This window comes from Camelus dromedarius, chromosome 8, assembly GCF_036321535.1.
Source record: "Camelus dromedarius isolate mCamDro1 chromosome 8, mCamDro1.pat, whole genome shotgun sequence".
Classification (NCBI taxonomy): domain Eukaryota; kingdom Metazoa; phylum Chordata; class Mammalia; order Artiodactyla; family Camelidae; genus Camelus; species Camelus dromedarius.
The window spans coordinates 65592457-65608150 of record NC_087443.1 but is presented as its reverse complement, the minus strand read 5'-3'; the positions used below and the strand labels follow the sequence as shown (position 1 = coordinate 65608150).

Genomic DNA, 15694 nt, shown 5'->3' with positions numbered 1-15694 from the left:
TCCCAATTTATCCCTTCTCACCCTCTTCCTCCACTGGTAAACATAAGTTTGTTTCCTAACCCTTCTTTTAAAGCCATGCCCAAGAGGGAGACAAGGAGATGGAAAATAGCACAAGAATCACTGAAAGGCCACATGCATATGTTGGAAAAGAGAAGAGGTGATTGTGTTGGTTGGCAATGTTAAGGACTAGTTTCTGTACAGGAAGAGCCAGCCTTTTCTAACAGTGGTTAAAGGTGCCACTTCCTTCTCCCTGCTCCATCTGACTCCGGGAGTTCTTGTTTGGACATTGGCCATACGGGCCTCCCACAGCACAAAACTTGGGGCTCTAGCCTTGGGAGAGTGATGCTACACACAAACCATCCCTCAGCACCAGCCCAGCCTGGGAGCCCAGAGGCAACCATGACTTTCCTTTTATTCAGGTAAATCCAATCTACACTACAAATGCAGATGGGGAAACTGAGGAAAAGCAAGGTTTCCGAAGTTTACTGACAAAAGAACCTGGAATCTTACCACAGTCTCTGGTTCTGTCTTCTCCCTAAAGTATCTCTCTCAGGGGAGTCTCATTTGAAGATGGAAAAAGTCCTCCAGAGTATCCCAGGCCTATAACAAACAGCCCAGATGGGGGCGACCTGCTTTGCGGAGGAAGCAGGCAAAAGCTCTCCATTCTTAGGGGTCCTTTCCCTGCACAGTTTACTCAGTGTAAATTTCCAAATGATTTATTGCAGATTCATGAACAATGGAGGCGGCTGGTCTGTGTTACATCGTTTCTGCAGACAGGAAAGATGAAAGGAGGGGAAGGGGCCATGAGGTTAAGGTACAAACCCAAAGTCACTCGGTTGGTGACACCTGGTGCTTAAGAGAACTTCCCTGAAACTGCAAAGTGCTTACTGTGCAGGGCACTGTTTTCCACAATTATTTTTAAGAATGGGGGTGTGGGGGGGTCTTCAAATAATCAAGGTTGAGGACAGGGGAGGATGAGTCCCGAGCTCTTAAATAAGAAGCAGAACTGTTACACATTTTTCCATCCCCCACCCCAAAATGACAACCGCAGCTTCCGCCTCGCATCTCCCTTTGGAGCCCAGAAACGTGAAGAGCAGCAGAAACCCTTTCCCTCTGCCGGGTGAGTCAGCCTTGCCTAACTTCATGCGTAAGCTCTCCTCGAGTCGCGGCAGCTCAGAGCTGCGGGTCTGTGTGCAGCCGAGATAAATTTGGGTCTAGAAAGGATGACGTAATGCTAAACCCGAGAGGTAGCTGCCGTCTCCCAGGGCTCCAGTCGCCAGGGCTGCTGACTGACATCCCAACCACACGGAAAAGCACCAAGCCACCCAGGTGCCTGAGCTGGGGAGAAAAGGAAAGAAAGGACACACGGGTGGGAGGAAACAGCAGGGGGAGGCAGTGTTAATCTGAGATCGCTGAATCTGGAAGTTTGTTGTTTTTTAACTTCAGTTTTCTGGTGAGATCAGGCCACTGGCAGAGGCTCAAACAGCTGCACTTGACTTCCATCCTGGCCTGTCTCTTCCCCCTTAGAAAAGGGCTTCTTACATTTTATGAAATGGCCCTTACAACAGCAGCCTATTTCCGTGATTATAATGGATGGGTTAATCTCACGAATGTCCTTTTCCTTCTTTTTTGCATTAACCTGGACTCAAGAAGAAATCTGCATTGCAGGACTCAATTAATATGCACATCTAAGACTCTTGCTTACCCCGGAGCACCCCATTGGGGGTGCAACTGATAAGGTATTCAGGAGGATTTTGCTGGGGCCACGCCAAGGGAATGTTCCTCCAAGCAAACCTTTCAGGGTTTACTTCATAGAAATTTGTATCGTTAAGCTTATTCGTCAATCCAGCTTCCATTTTTCAGATGAGAAAACTGAGGCTCAGAGAGGTATGGTAACTTACCTAAGGCCACACAGCTGATCAAACTGATAGAGAAAGGGTTAGGACTCAGGCCTACACTCTCATCCAGGGCTCTCTACCCATCTCCATAATTATTTTCCTGGTTGATTCACATTTTTAAAAATAAACAGATAAATAGAGTGGAATACATTTTCTGGTCTTTTAAATTTGTGGGGGCCCAGTCCTTTAAATATCAAGATCAAGTTACATTCCAAAGGGATCTAAAGCCTGCCTTTGTTTTCTGTTCAGGATTCATTCTTCCCTAAGGAAAGGTTGGCATCAGAATCAACTCTTCTGCTGGTTGCGACCACAAGCCATGGGCCCAACCTCGCCACCCCACTTTAAATAAAAGACCATCACAGGTGAATGATCTTTGTTGTATGGAAGTGGTTTCCTTCATTAGGAATGCCTCCTGAATACTTTTTTTTTAAATGACATTTCATCATGTGTTGCTGTAGTCATGTATTATTCTCCTTTAATTTGTGGTTATAATCATTTATACTGGTAGATTTGTGACTTTCGGCCATCTCTCGCATATAGCCTGGTCAGCCATTGTATCTTATCCTTTTGAAACACTGTTCATTCCATGATTAACATTTTGTTTATTTTGTTTAGAATGTTTGCTCCTATATTCAAAAGCAAGAATATACTGTAATTTCTTGTTGTATTTATCAGGTTTTGGATGCAATGATCTATTCTTTCAAAAATAGATGCAACTTAATTTAAAACCTTCAAAAAAAAAAAAATCGCCAGAGGCCTTCCCCTGCTGCGAAGAGGATGCCCCACATTCTTGCCACAGCCCTGGGTAACCCTCCCTCCTCTGCCAGGAACCTGCCTAGAATTGCCCTGCCTCCACCCCTTGGCATCACCACTCCCTTCCAGGCAGCAGAAACTTGTGGAGGTCACTGTTAGGCCCAGCAAGGCCTTGGACACTAAATCACACACCTAGCGCTGCTGCCTCATGTCTGAGTTCTCAGCCTCAGGTGCACTATTTAGAATACAATACCAGGCCCTTGCTGACCAAAGCCACTGGCGATCTTGCCATCTCTGCCCGTTCCAGCATTCTTATTCTGGGATTCTGGGATTCTCCAGAGATCCTCGAACAATATGCCTCCATTTGCCTACTAGCTGCCATGTCATGAGAGCCAACTACGTGCATGGTGCTACTTGTACAGTCAGTTCATTTACTCCTTAGCACACTTCTTAAGAGTTCTGTTTCACACATGAGGCCCGGAAAGGTTAAGTGATTTGCCCAAGGTCACACAGGTAGCAAACAGATTCAAATCTGGATTTTTTTTAACTCTTGGACCCCACAGCATACTTGAGGGTATGTTCAATCAGACAAGTTCAAACAAAATTGTTTAGGGCAATTGTCTCAACCAGGAGTAATACCATCCACCCAGGACGCTTTGGAAACGTATAGGTGTCTTTCTTGAACATCACAATGACTGGGGAGTTCTCCTGACATTTAGTGAGTGAGAACCACAGATGTTAAATCCTGCAGTATTCTGGACTAATCTGCTCAAGAAGAAATATCTCACCACAGCTCCTTTGTTGATAAACACTAGGTCAGAAGGTTAAAGGCCGAGAACTCATCATTCATTCAACAAATACTCCTTAAGCATCCATTATGTGCTGGACACTAACCTAGATGTTAAAGACAGAATAATGAACAAAACTACTTATGGTCTCTATCCTCAAGGTGCTTGAATTCTAGCCTGACAGACTGATGATAAACTATGATGAGTAGGATAAGGAATAGATAATAAATGGAGCGGAAGTTTAGGTGGGTGGAGGGATCAGGGCAATCATGAGGGCTGTTTCCACCAACCTTTCAAACTTTAGTGAACACACCAATCACCTCGGAATTGTGGTAAAATGCAGATTCTGATTCAGCAGCTCAGGGTAGGAGGGAACTGGGTGTCCCATTTTCTGCCAAGCTCCCCAGCAGACAGACACCAAGGCTGTCCATCTTAGACCACACTCACGCTAAACAGTAAGGGTGAAGGCCGTGCAGGGAATCTGGATTTTATTCTAAGTGAGATAGGAAAGGAAAGAAACTATTGAAGGGCTTTCACCAAGTAAATGACATGAACCCAGTTATAGTTAAGATCACTCCTGTTTCCTAGATCTCGATGGATGAGAGGAAGAGGTTGGACCTGTGCTGTTTGACCGGACCCAGCTGGCCCACACTGGGAAGGTGGCAGCCAGGGCCTAAACTCATCTGTGCCGCCCACACTTGCCAAGCGTAGGCCAGACCAGTTGCCCTACCAGCTCAGGCACCTTCAGGAACCCTAGCAGAGCCTGACAGGGTGTGGATTCACACCCCTGACACCCTAGCATGCAGGGAGCCCTACTGGTCAGGTGAGTTCCCCAGGGGGTGCTGGGCAAGGTGGTACTGCCAGTGCAAGTGGCAACACCTAGACCATGGCCTCCCAGAAAAAGGGCCCTATCTGGCTTCAGTGTCAGTGTGTAAAGAGCCCCGGAAGGTTCTGGCTGCCCTCTCTCTGCCCTAGGATGAGTGGCAAGTAAAGGAAGTCACTCCAGGGAAGCATCCCCAAGGGGACCCTCAGCCTGGACGTCAAACATTCCAGATTCCATTTTTTGCCTCTTGCTCTCTGACGCATCTCTCAGAGCCCTGAAGTGTCCTTGGAAGAAAGAAAAACCTGGTTTCAAGTCTCAGCTCCACTCTTTGTTGGTAGGTGGCCTTGGGAAAGTTAGTGAGCCTTGCTAAGGCTTTCCTCATCTATAAAATGAGGATAATTATAGCACCCTCCTGTTGGAGGGTTGTGAGGATTTACTATAAAGCACTTAGCATTGTGTTGGCTCACAGTAACAGCTCAGTAAAAGGGACCATTATCACTATTCCTTTGGAAAACAGAGATGACATTGCTCTTGTTAGTGGCCCCCTGGGGACAGACTATCAGACTCCCAGGAGACAGACAAGTATTATTTATTGGTCTCTATTTGTCTATCATTTGCACTGGAATATAGATCGAAAACTGGAGACCATACATACTGAACTTTGGAAGCACCAAGCACAGTGCGTGTCTCCTCACTGGTGTTAGAAATTATTTGTTGAACTGAGCTAAATTTTCCAGCTGGTGGAAAGAACGAAAGAAAGTTGTATACAAGACACTCAGGGTCTTGGGAGTCAAGAAATATGGTAGAGGTGGTCAAGTGTGGTGAAGGTAAGAAGGAGCTAACACAGGGACTTTATAAGGTAGCTCTGGACTCTTGCAGAAATAAAAACAAAGGCCATGTGAGCTCACACTTGCCACCCATGGCCAGAAACAGAGCAGCCCTGGGCATGCCCTCCATTAATACAACATTTAATATTTTTATACAACAGTATTAAAAGTCCAAATCATTTTTATTCAAGTATCCTTGCTAATGGAATAAAGATACAGAGTAAAATATCTCAAATAGCAGGTACTCCAAATCCCCTTTTATTAGCTTTTGTTTAAATTTCCCAATCTTTCTCTCCCACAGGACATTGTGTTTATCTTTCTAATTTTGCTGTGTTTAAATTTCCTTAGCAGACATTGGAGTTGGCTATTAGAGGTATGTGGCCAAGGGCATGTTGTATGGGAGAGCAGGCTTGGTAGGAACACTGGTACGGACAATCCTCCAAGTGCAGAATGCCCCAATCTGTAAAGAACTGAGTGGAATGTGTTTATTTACAAGGTTGCTTACATGGTACTTGATTTCCTAAGCTCAGGCAGCTTTAAAAAAAAAAAAAAGCGCCAGATCTGTAAAAATTACAAGGATAAACATGAAACACAAAGGATTTTAAACACCAGGCTTGGGGGTGGAGGGTCCATGCAGGGAGGGGAGGGACTATTCCTTATTTTGGAAGCCCAACACAAATTTTCATTCTGTCTGTAATGATAGCTAGAATCAAAGGCCAAGTCAGATGCAGTCCCACATTCTTGAGGCTTACTTTAAAATAACTGAATGTCTAAACCCTGGCACTGGAATGGAGAATATAACTCCATGAGGGCAGGGACTGTACATCCAGGTCCTAGCACAGAGCCTGACATAAAGCAGTGTGTACTCCTTAAATATCAGTTTGATGAACAGATGAATGAATGAACTCACAGAACAAACTTAGGGAGAATTCCTGGCAGAAAACATAATTCCACATTTTATAAAAGTACTTGCCACAAGAGCCTTTTAAAGAGAGGTTCTCTAATCTAAGTTTTTGAAAAAGGGATCCTATGTACATACATTTCCTGGAGATGTATTGCTCAAAATAAGGGTCACCTGAACTTTCAAAATATTTCACAAGCAAGGGGCCCTGCACAGCATTCTGCCAAGATGAGGAAGCAAAGAAGGAACCTCCATCTCAGGAGGATGGTGGCAAATGCCCATCAGTTTTGGCCAGAGAGATCAAGTCAGCTGCTGACACCTTTAACACCTCCAGCCAGGCCACTCAGGGACAATCATATCAGAGACAATTACTTCCCTTTAGTTTAGCAGAAGAGACCAGGTGTCTGTCCCTGTGGATCTGAAGCTTCTCTGCATTGTGAGCTCAGAGCTCCACCCTCCACCCCCAGAAGGAGGGGCTCCTCCAGGAAGATTTGAATTCCACCTTCTCAGTTATGGCTGGGTAGCCATCCTGTCACTGTCACCACCTTTGGGCATCTCCCACTCCCCCCACCCTAAATGTAAAAGAAAATATTTTTTCTAAATGGCAAATTCAAATTAGCTTCACTTTGAAAGACTATTGAGAATGTTGCAATGACCTCTGCAATAACCAGACACACCCTGGGATCAGTAAACTAGGGTTGAGAATTGCTGACTTTATGAGCATCTGACCTGTAAAACAAAAGCCCAGTTTGGGGCTCTGCCTGAGACCCATTCTCACAGGCAGGAGAGAACATAGCCCAGAAGGACCTGGTTCTGCCTCTGCTGTGTCATCTTGGGCAAGCCACTGTCCCTCTCTGGGCCTCAGCCTCCCCATCTGTATAGTGAAGTTGATGGATGCTCTGTGACCTCTGGTGCTCCTTCGGGCCCTCGCTCTGTCTAACCACCTGCCTCCTTTAAAAACAAAACCCAAAATGGAGTGGAAGGAAGAATGGGAAAGGGAAGAGAACTAGTTCAGAAGGCCAGGCTGCAATAAACTTCCCCCCTTTTCTGCCTGCTGAAAATGGCTTTCTTCATTCTGCAGGAAGATTCCCATTTCTTGCTGGGTTGTTGCTTTCTACCCTTCTTTTTCATTCTCTCTCTCCTTTTTAACTCAAAAGCCACAAAACCACAACTCACCTCCCCAAAACGGGTCATTGGGAAGCCAGAGCTGTCAGGGATTAGGTATGTCGGGCCTGGCATACTGGTGGTATCTAAGTGAGGACCAGGCCAGGGCAACCGTGTGCTTCTCCTCCAGAAACCCAGTTTAAATCAATATTTATCCAAATGTATTTATAGAAAGTGGTGGTAGTAGGGAAGAGGGGGTGGGGTGGGGAGGCAGGGGGATCTAAAACAGAACAAGCCACAATGACGGATGCAAATCTTTGTGGCCAACTCGTTTCTGCAGGGCCAGGTTTTTTTTTTTTTTTTTTTAAAGGCAAAAGACCCAGCTTTTGATAAACCTGCTGTTGGCCCCAGTACCATAGCAACAGCCCCAAGTCTTCTAATATGTCCAGAGGACAGACTTGGGAAAGGCAGCAGGAGGGGGTGGTGTTTCCTAGGAGCCTTGACTTGAGTTAGGGCCAGAAGAGTTGAACAACTCCGAAGGGGGGTGAAAAAAACCCTTTCTGGTTGGTTATTCTGCCTCCAGCCTTACTTCTAAAGCTTTTCTAAGCAGAGTGTGTACAGGAAGACTTTGAACAATCAACAGAGTGTTTCAAATAACCACTCTGCTTCAGGTTGTTGGGTGACCTTGAAGAAGTCATTTCACCTGTCTGGACTTCATTCCTTGGCTGGAAAATGCATACACGCCTATATGGTTAAGACCACAGGCTCATTCTGGAGTCAGAGGCCTAGGTTCAAAACTCAACTCTGCTGTTACTAACCATGTGACCTCTGGGCAAGTTACTGAGCTTCCCTGTTCCTCAGTTACCCCTTCTGTAAAATGGAGGTAATAAAATTGTAGACATCATGGAGTTGTGAAGACTAAAGGAGATAATGCATGTTTAACCCCAACTTGGTAGACAGTTAGTGCTTAATAAACGGTAGCCAGTATTAAGCCAGTGCTTAATAAATGGTAGTAGTGCAATTAATTGTTGCTGCTGCATGCTGGTACCCTCTTCATTTCCCTTAGTTCTGCCAGCCATCCTCAAATGAAAATCCCCTGTCAATGGGAGAGTGTTTTGGTCAGAGAGGGAAGGTAGGTGAGCAGCTGTTATTTTGTCTTGGACCTGGTGGAGCAACTTTTCCCCCCTAAACCAGAAATGGCCCATTTCAGCCTCTCCAACATCCTAAGGCCCAGCTGCTTTTCCTGGTTCCTTTCCACAGAGGACCCAGACCCTGGAGCTCTGGAACTCTGAAAGCTACAACAGTATCCTCAAAAGTCTACTTCTGACATTTACCAATGGGCCAAGATCATATTTAAAACTGAAAAAAAAGTTGAGTCTGAGGAACATAATTTAAAATGCAGAGGAAATAGAAGCCTGATTTAAGAATGCTCTTTACACAGCTCCACCAAAAACAAATACCCCACTCCACTCCCACCATAAATCAACCCACAGAGTTTTCAAGAAAAAAAAAAGCAATTGCACATAGTAAATGCTCAATACATATTTGTAGGATGAATGAATGAATGAATCATAAAATGCTGCCATGCAGAAATGTGACCTGCATAAACATTTGTTGCCATGAAAGCCCTCAATTTTAGCACAAATTGCCCTGGTTCCCTGCTCTCTAAGCCCATAACTGATCCATCTGCAGAGTCACAGCTGATGACAGTATGCAGTTTCAGTTCTCCAGACCTGACCTACCATCTCCTTACAGGCCCTGGTCTTTACAGCCCAAGGGCAATCTGTGTTGATTATGAGAGACATCCTTCCTCCTTGGAAGAGATCGGTATTTCCAGCTCTTCTCCACGTCTTCAGAAAGCCCATCACGTCTTCAGAAAGCCTGTCATGTGTCTCCTGGCCTTCAAACCTGATCACTGTGCCGTAGCCAATAAGTGACAAATCCAACCAATCAAATAATGTATATAAGGTGTCTACTGTGTGCCCAGTGTTATGCTATATGTGATGGTACATACACTGAAGTACTGTAGGTGATCTTTTCCCTTAAGATGCTAATCATCTCCCTCTAAGGAGAAAGCTAATGCAAAGCAAGCAAGTAGAAAATTGCATAGTACTGATTATTAAAGCTCAAAATAGTGACTACTTATTGAGCAGCTACTATATTCCAGGTACTTTAAATGTTTAAATGGAGCATCTCGGTTAGTTGTTCAGCAATGACAGGAGGCTCATGCTATTGTTATCCCCGTTCTACAAAAAAAAAAAAAAAAAAAAGAAATGGAATCTGAGAGGTTAGGTAACTTGTGCCCAAGATCACATAGCCAGTAAGCAGTGAAGGAGGAATTTGGGCCTTGCTCTGGGTAACTGTAAAGCTTTCATTCTGTCAACTACGCTGATTTAAGAAATAGTCAGGGGAGGCTTCCTGGAGGAGGTGGGAACTGACCTAGGCATTGAAAGGTGGGTAAGACAAAGATAACCCCAGGGGAGTAAGAGAATGGGCATATTCTACACAGAGGGAAGAGTCTGAGTCAAGCACAGAGGCATGACTGTGAAGTCTGCTTGCCGGTGGACCTGCTGGACGGGAGCAGAGGAGATTAAGTCAGGAAGGCAAGGTGGGGCCAAATGACACCACACATCAGCAGCTTACTCCCTCAGGAGGAAGAGGCTGCTTTTTGGCCTGTCAGTGCCCCTAGAAAAGCACCTCATCCTCAAGTCCAGGTAATCCACTCCAGAGGGCAACACATGGCTTCTACTTCCATTTACTTCCATCATTCTTCTCTATCTTAAGCATTGCCCCAAAGCCACCTTCCCTAGACACTGGGAAGCCCATTTCTGTCCTTTAGGCCTTACCCATTACAGTAACTTCCACCTGCCTTCTGAACAGCTTTTGTGCCCAACACACCCCTTTGTGAATTTCTTTCTTCTTCCCTTTCAGTTTTAACCTTTTCCAAAACAGGAAGTAAATATTTTTTCTAATAATCAGTCAGTCCTAAATTGCTACCTCTTCACTGGACCCCAAATGGATATAGGTGATTATGTCAGAGGTTATTTATATATAATTTCTGAATTTGTGATAACAGGGTCACAGTATCCATGATTAATATTTCTGGAGGCCTATGATTTGAGATTCTTAGGGACTCACATCAGTTTGAACTTCGGGAGAATGTACCTGCATATTCTAAGGAATCCTTGCCTTGCACAAAACAATCAATACTGGGTGACTTAATTTGAACCCTCTCCCACAAGAAAACGCATTATATCTACTAGGAATAATTCCGTACTGTGGACACACTTGGTGAACACTCCTAGTACGGAAACCTCAACTAGGCAATGAAAAGCAGTTCTGGTGACAGTGGAAAATAAGGCAAGCTCCTGCCAAGTAAGTACTTTGCAAACAGTAAAAAAAAAAAAAAAAAAAGAACGTGTGAACTCATGAACAGGGTCTATCGGTGCATTTAGAAAGTGTCTCACTGAACCCGAAATGGAGAATTGAGGCTCAACACCCGTCGCCGGGGTGAAGAGCGTCCCTTTAAGAAGAAATTGTACCAGCTGGCCGCACTACAGCTCCCAGAGATTTTCTGGCCGGCCTCCTGGTTCCACCCCTCAGTCTCAAGCCTCAGCAACGCGTGACGTCAGAGGAAGCTAAAGCTGCCGATTGGCTGAGCTACGCAGCTAGGTCAAGTCCAGTCAGAGGAAAGAAGTTTGTCTCCATGTGGAAACCATGTGTCTCTAGCTGGGAGGGGGAAGAGGAGGAGGCGGAGAAACTGAGATCAAGTGATTACAGGAGAACTGGCTGAAATGAAGGCGGGGAGGTTGTGCACCTGAGCCGGCCAGTAATGCCCTTTACAGTAGTGACCTAAAAACAAAAGCAAAAACAAAAACAAAACCCTGCAAAACAAACAAAACTTGAGCCCGCCCCCATCATAAAAATAATTTAAAAGCTAGGGTCCCTGCTTCCTTCCAAAAACCAGGGACCTGAGATGCTGGAATCCTATCGGAACGCCTCGATTCCCCTCCCTCCCCCAACAACCGAATGATGTAAGCGTTTCGGAAAGCGGGGCTCTGAAGCAAAACAAGCCCCGCGCGCGCGGAGCAACCCGCAGTGCCCGAGATCGGCGCACGCACGACCCGCCCCCCGACTCGCGTTATTGCGGTGCACACGCGGACTGCCGTGACGCGCGGGCATTGTGTGCAGCGAGCAGAAAACAACGGCGAGCGCCGCCAGCGCGGAGAAAAGCCCCCAATAAAACAAGGCAGACGTAGGACCCACTGTTTTCCGTACCGGGAGACCCAGACCGGGAGGAGAGGGGGAAGCGAGAGTGAGGAAAATAAAGTGGCCCCCGTGGGCCGCTCCTGTTTGCAGGGGAGATAATAGAGGGCCCGGTGGATGGTAGCCCTTAGTTTGTTGGAGGTCACCCTTGCCTGCGGGAGCTGTTGGGAAGGGGGCGAGGGCCTAGAGCAGGGTCCTCGCAGTCCAACGGAGCACGGCACGGCGCCCCACGCTCTCGGGGAAATCTGGGGGCCGCTGGCATCACGTCATGCTGAGCCAAACAGCGGCGCCGAAAAGAAGCAAGAGAGCTAAAAATACTCCCGCGGAGCCGAACGGAGGAGGGGGGCAGCTGGGCCGAGGGGCTGATGACGCACACTAAGTTGACTTTGGGGCGCTGAGGTTCCCTAGCCCCGCTCGGGGGGCCTGCAGCGCGAACGCCTCGGGAAAGGGACCGGGAGGAAGCCGCTTGGCTTCCACAGTCTCGGGAACCCGGCTCCGCTGCTGCTGGCCCGCTCTGTGCGGGGCAGCCCAGCGCGGCGCGCCCGGCCCTCTGCTTACGTGACTGGTGGCCACGCCGGAGCCCCGGCACCGGGTAAACAAGGAGGTGGCGGCGGCCTGGGGCGGGAGGGTGGGGGCGGAGGTCTCTGATTGTCTGCGAAAGCTTGGGGGGGCGGGGGGCGGGACGCGGTGGAAGCTCCAGCCGCCTCCTTAGTACACCTCTCTGGGGCGGGGGTCTAGGGGGCAAACCAGGTTTGCCACACACTGCCAAGGTGCCCTATTTGGGTGCATCCCCCGCCAGAGCCGGCGCCACGGGACAGACTCCGGGGAACGGGGGACCCGGGCAGGGAATAGCTAAAGAAATCACGCCCCTCCCCCCTCCAACAAAAGCAAACACACCAAACAAAACCACGTCTTCACCCAGCTCCCCAACAGCTATGGCTTTTCAGAAACTACCCTCTTGACGAATGCACATTCCCCACCCCCACACCCCGGAGTGAATAATTGCAAACTGATTCGGCTACACCGCCGGCGATGCGCCTTTCTCGCAACCCAGGCACTCCGAAAAAACAGGAGAGAAGAAAAGAACGCACCGCCGACCTCCCAACACAAATCCTTGTTTTTGCCTTAAGCTACCGCACGATTTTGCTGCCATCACACAGCTACTTTAACCCTGAAGGCCTGGGATGTCGGTCAGCTAAGGTGTTTTTGTGTTTGAGGGTTGTTGTTGTTTGTTGGGGGAGGTTGCAAAATCTGACACGTTGCAATCGAACCATTACCCCCCCCTGCCCCGTCCCCAACTCATTGATCTTCCTACTTGTTCGGACAGATTAAACAGTCTGCTTTTCTCTAGTCTTTCGGTCTGTCTGCGTCGGCCCCTTCCCTCTTCTCGCAGCTATTATTTGAGGACCGTGCTGGAGACACCGCACACGCGTGCCCCCGTTAGGGAGCTGAGTCGACTGCCTGGGGAGAATTGGGGGACCCAACCGGCAGGGCCAAAAATGAAACAAATATAAAAAGGAGGCCACGCTGGGGTGGGGCTCCCAGCACACCCCCACAATTCGTCTCTCTCCACCTGAATGGGGGGGGGGGGGCAGTATAAATCCACCAGGAAGGCATTTGTCTTTCTCTCCCAACGCGCTCAGTCAGGAGCCGTCTCCCGGAAAATAAGGAAACCGCACATAACAGCCCACACCTTCTTCCCCAACTATTGTTTCCTGCGAGATCCCAAAGTTTCCTTCTAGCTGTGTCCCCCTCGCCAAGTTTCCCGAGCGCAGGACGGCGAGTCGGGGCGAGCTGCTGGCCCTGCTTGGCTTTGCCAGCCTGTTTCTTTGTGGGGGGAGGGGGCGACAGGGGCACCCCAGGGCAATAGAGGCGCAAGGGAACTGTATCTGTGGACGCAATGGCCTGAGCCCAGCCCTGCTGCGAGAGGAGAGGAAAAAGCAAAGTAGACAGGAGGGAGAAGCAGAGCCGAGTCAGCCAGAGCCCACGCCGTGGAGGGCTGTTTGGTTGTTGTTATCGTTGTCGTGTGTGTCTGTGTGTTTTCTTTCTGGAGCTGCTGAGCTCTGCCTACGGTTTCCAACTTTCAGCTTCTAATCCCCACCCCACCCAGGAACGAGCGACAGAAAAACAACACTTGTCTGCCCGAGTAAGCTCCGAAAAAAAAAAAAGGGAAGAAAGGCGACCTCGAAGAGAAGAGCTCTTGGCTTAGTTGTCAGCATATAACAGCACTCCCCCGCTCCTCGCCCCAGCGGTCCTCCCAGCCTCTCGGAGACCGACAGACGGACGCACCGACAGGCCCCCCCTCCCCCACCCCACCCCCCGCTCGTCTTTGTTACATCTTTAGCAGCTTTGTGCGTGCGTGTCCTTTCTCCGGTGTCATCAGCTTTACTGCCGAGGGCTGGATGTGTGTGTTGGGGGGAGCGGGGGCCAGGCAGGCCACTGGGGTCACCCAAGTCGGCGAGGAAGAAAGAGCCGGGCGCCCGGAGGAGCAGGGGCCCCCAAACTTACTTTTGTTTTCTTTCTCGATCTGCTCCAGGTAGCTAGCGGCCTCGAGCAGAATTTGCACGTTCTGCAGAAAAGTGTTGATGTGCTTCTCCATCGAGTTCTCGCTGGTGTTGAAAATGTCCGAGAAGGGGCACCTGAGCTTGGCCCCCGCTGGCTCCTCCGGCTGGGCCGGGGGCTGGGGCGCGGCCACTGCCGGGGGCGCGGCGGGGGCCAGCCCCGCGCCCTCGCAGCGCGCCTCCTTGCGCGGCCGCCCGCGTTTGCCCATGGAGGGACCGGGGTCCGCCGAGCTCGTCCTCTTTTGGGGCTGCGCGGCCGGGCAGCTAAGGGCCCCAGGGGAGACCCGGCTGGCTGGAGCGAAGAAAGCGCCGAGGCGAGGAGGCGACCTGACTTCCTGAGCCTCGCTGCGTGCAGTTGTGTGTTCCAGTGTGTGTGAGTGTGTGTCGGTCTCGCTGTGGGTCTGTGTGTATGGGAGATTGAATGAACCTACAGGACAGACGGAGGCGCTCTGGCGCCTGGGTCCTAGTGCGAGGCTGTCACCATCGGACCGGTCAAAATAAAAGGTGGAGACAAGAGAGGCAGGGACCGCCCCCTGCCTCTCCCCGCACCCTTCCCCGCCTCTCCCCAAATCTTACCACAGTGTAGAGCGTTGTAATTGAACCCGAATAGAAAAAAATATTCGGTGGTTCTGAGTGCACCTGCATAAAAACAAACTGTTTTTCTTCTTCACATAAAAATAATACCAATGTCTGGCACATAGTAGGTTCCCAATAAATGGTAACCACCAAATCCCAGTTACAGATTTACTCACTCGTTCTTTCTCCCTTCAAATGCAAAGTTATTTTCCAGGAAGGGGGAGGAGATGTAAGCATCTCTCTCCACACTCTTCTTTCCAGCCTCAGTCCAGCTGTGCAAAGCTCACAGTAGGGTGCCTCCACACCTAGTTCCCTTTTATTTGACAGAAAGGCAGGAATGGCAGCCCAGGAACTCCCCCATCCCCCACCACCACCACCACCACTCCAGAGGAATTCCACCTTTTGGCTCTGAAGATTCCTACCCTAGTTGACATTGTTTTCACTGCTACTGCAGACCCTGCAGGAACCACAGATGCTTTCCAGACCTGGGAAGTGTGGTGGGAGTCAGGACCCTTAGGAGTGCCATAGAGAAGGATTCAAGTGCCAGCTTTACTTCATACAGACTGTGTGTGCCTGAGCAAGTCCTCTAACCTCTCTTGGCCTAGGTTTCCTCATCCGTGAAACCTCTGATAAGATTCACTTGCTGATTAAAATATATCTGCACTTAGCACGCTGCCTGGCCCATGGTAAGATCGTTTTCTTCCAATATAGACCCAGACAAGACCCCGAGTCCCCTACTTGCATCTAAGGGGGCTGGGGGGGTGGTTAAGCTGCAGGAAATAAGACTTGCACTTTGTTGAATAAAAAATCTCTGCAATAAGTCTATCTAAATATTGTTACCTTGCAAAGCCACTTGGAATTTTCCTCCAGGGGGACAATTTACATAGAAGGCACAGTGAATGCTGCCCCCTGGAGTTGTGCGACCCAGCTACCCTACTTAGAGACAGCTTCATACACATTTGTCTAGAAGACTTTTACTGGAAATGGAAACTTTTTGGAAAAAAGGGAGAAAGTACCTTTCTTTAGAAAACATGTAAAACAGTACACACATCCTCACAAAAGTCTTGCGTACTTTTAGACTATAATAACCTGCTGATATGACAAGAACAATCAGTAACTGGCATTTTAAAGCCAATATATTCACATTTGGACCATAATATAATATACTACACATACTCTGTTCATTTTCCATCTTGG

At 48.5% G+C, this 15694-nt stretch overlaps 1 protein-coding gene and 1 long non-coding RNA gene across 2 annotated transcripts in view; one reads left to right on the top strand and one right to left on the bottom strand.

Moving 5' to 3' along the window:
- Positions 1–14365, bottom strand: part of MXI1 (MAX interactor 1, dimerization protein) — a 77444-nt gene extending 63079 nt beyond the window's left edge. The window contains exon 1 of the mRNA XM_064488401.1: positions 13869–14365. Within this exon, the coding sequence (XP_064344471.1) occupies positions 13869–14130 (262 nt within the window). The 5' untranslated portion in view covers positions 14131–14365. The remainder of the gene's footprint in view (positions 1–13868) is intronic.
- LOC135321838 (uncharacterized) lies at positions 1135–2378 on the top strand. Its single transcript, XR_010381983.1, has 3 exons — positions 1135–1329; positions 1654–1739; positions 2148–2378. It is a non-coding gene; the product is annotated as an uncharacterized LOC135321838 (long non-coding RNA).
- Positions 14366–15694: the final 1329 nt, after the last annotated feature.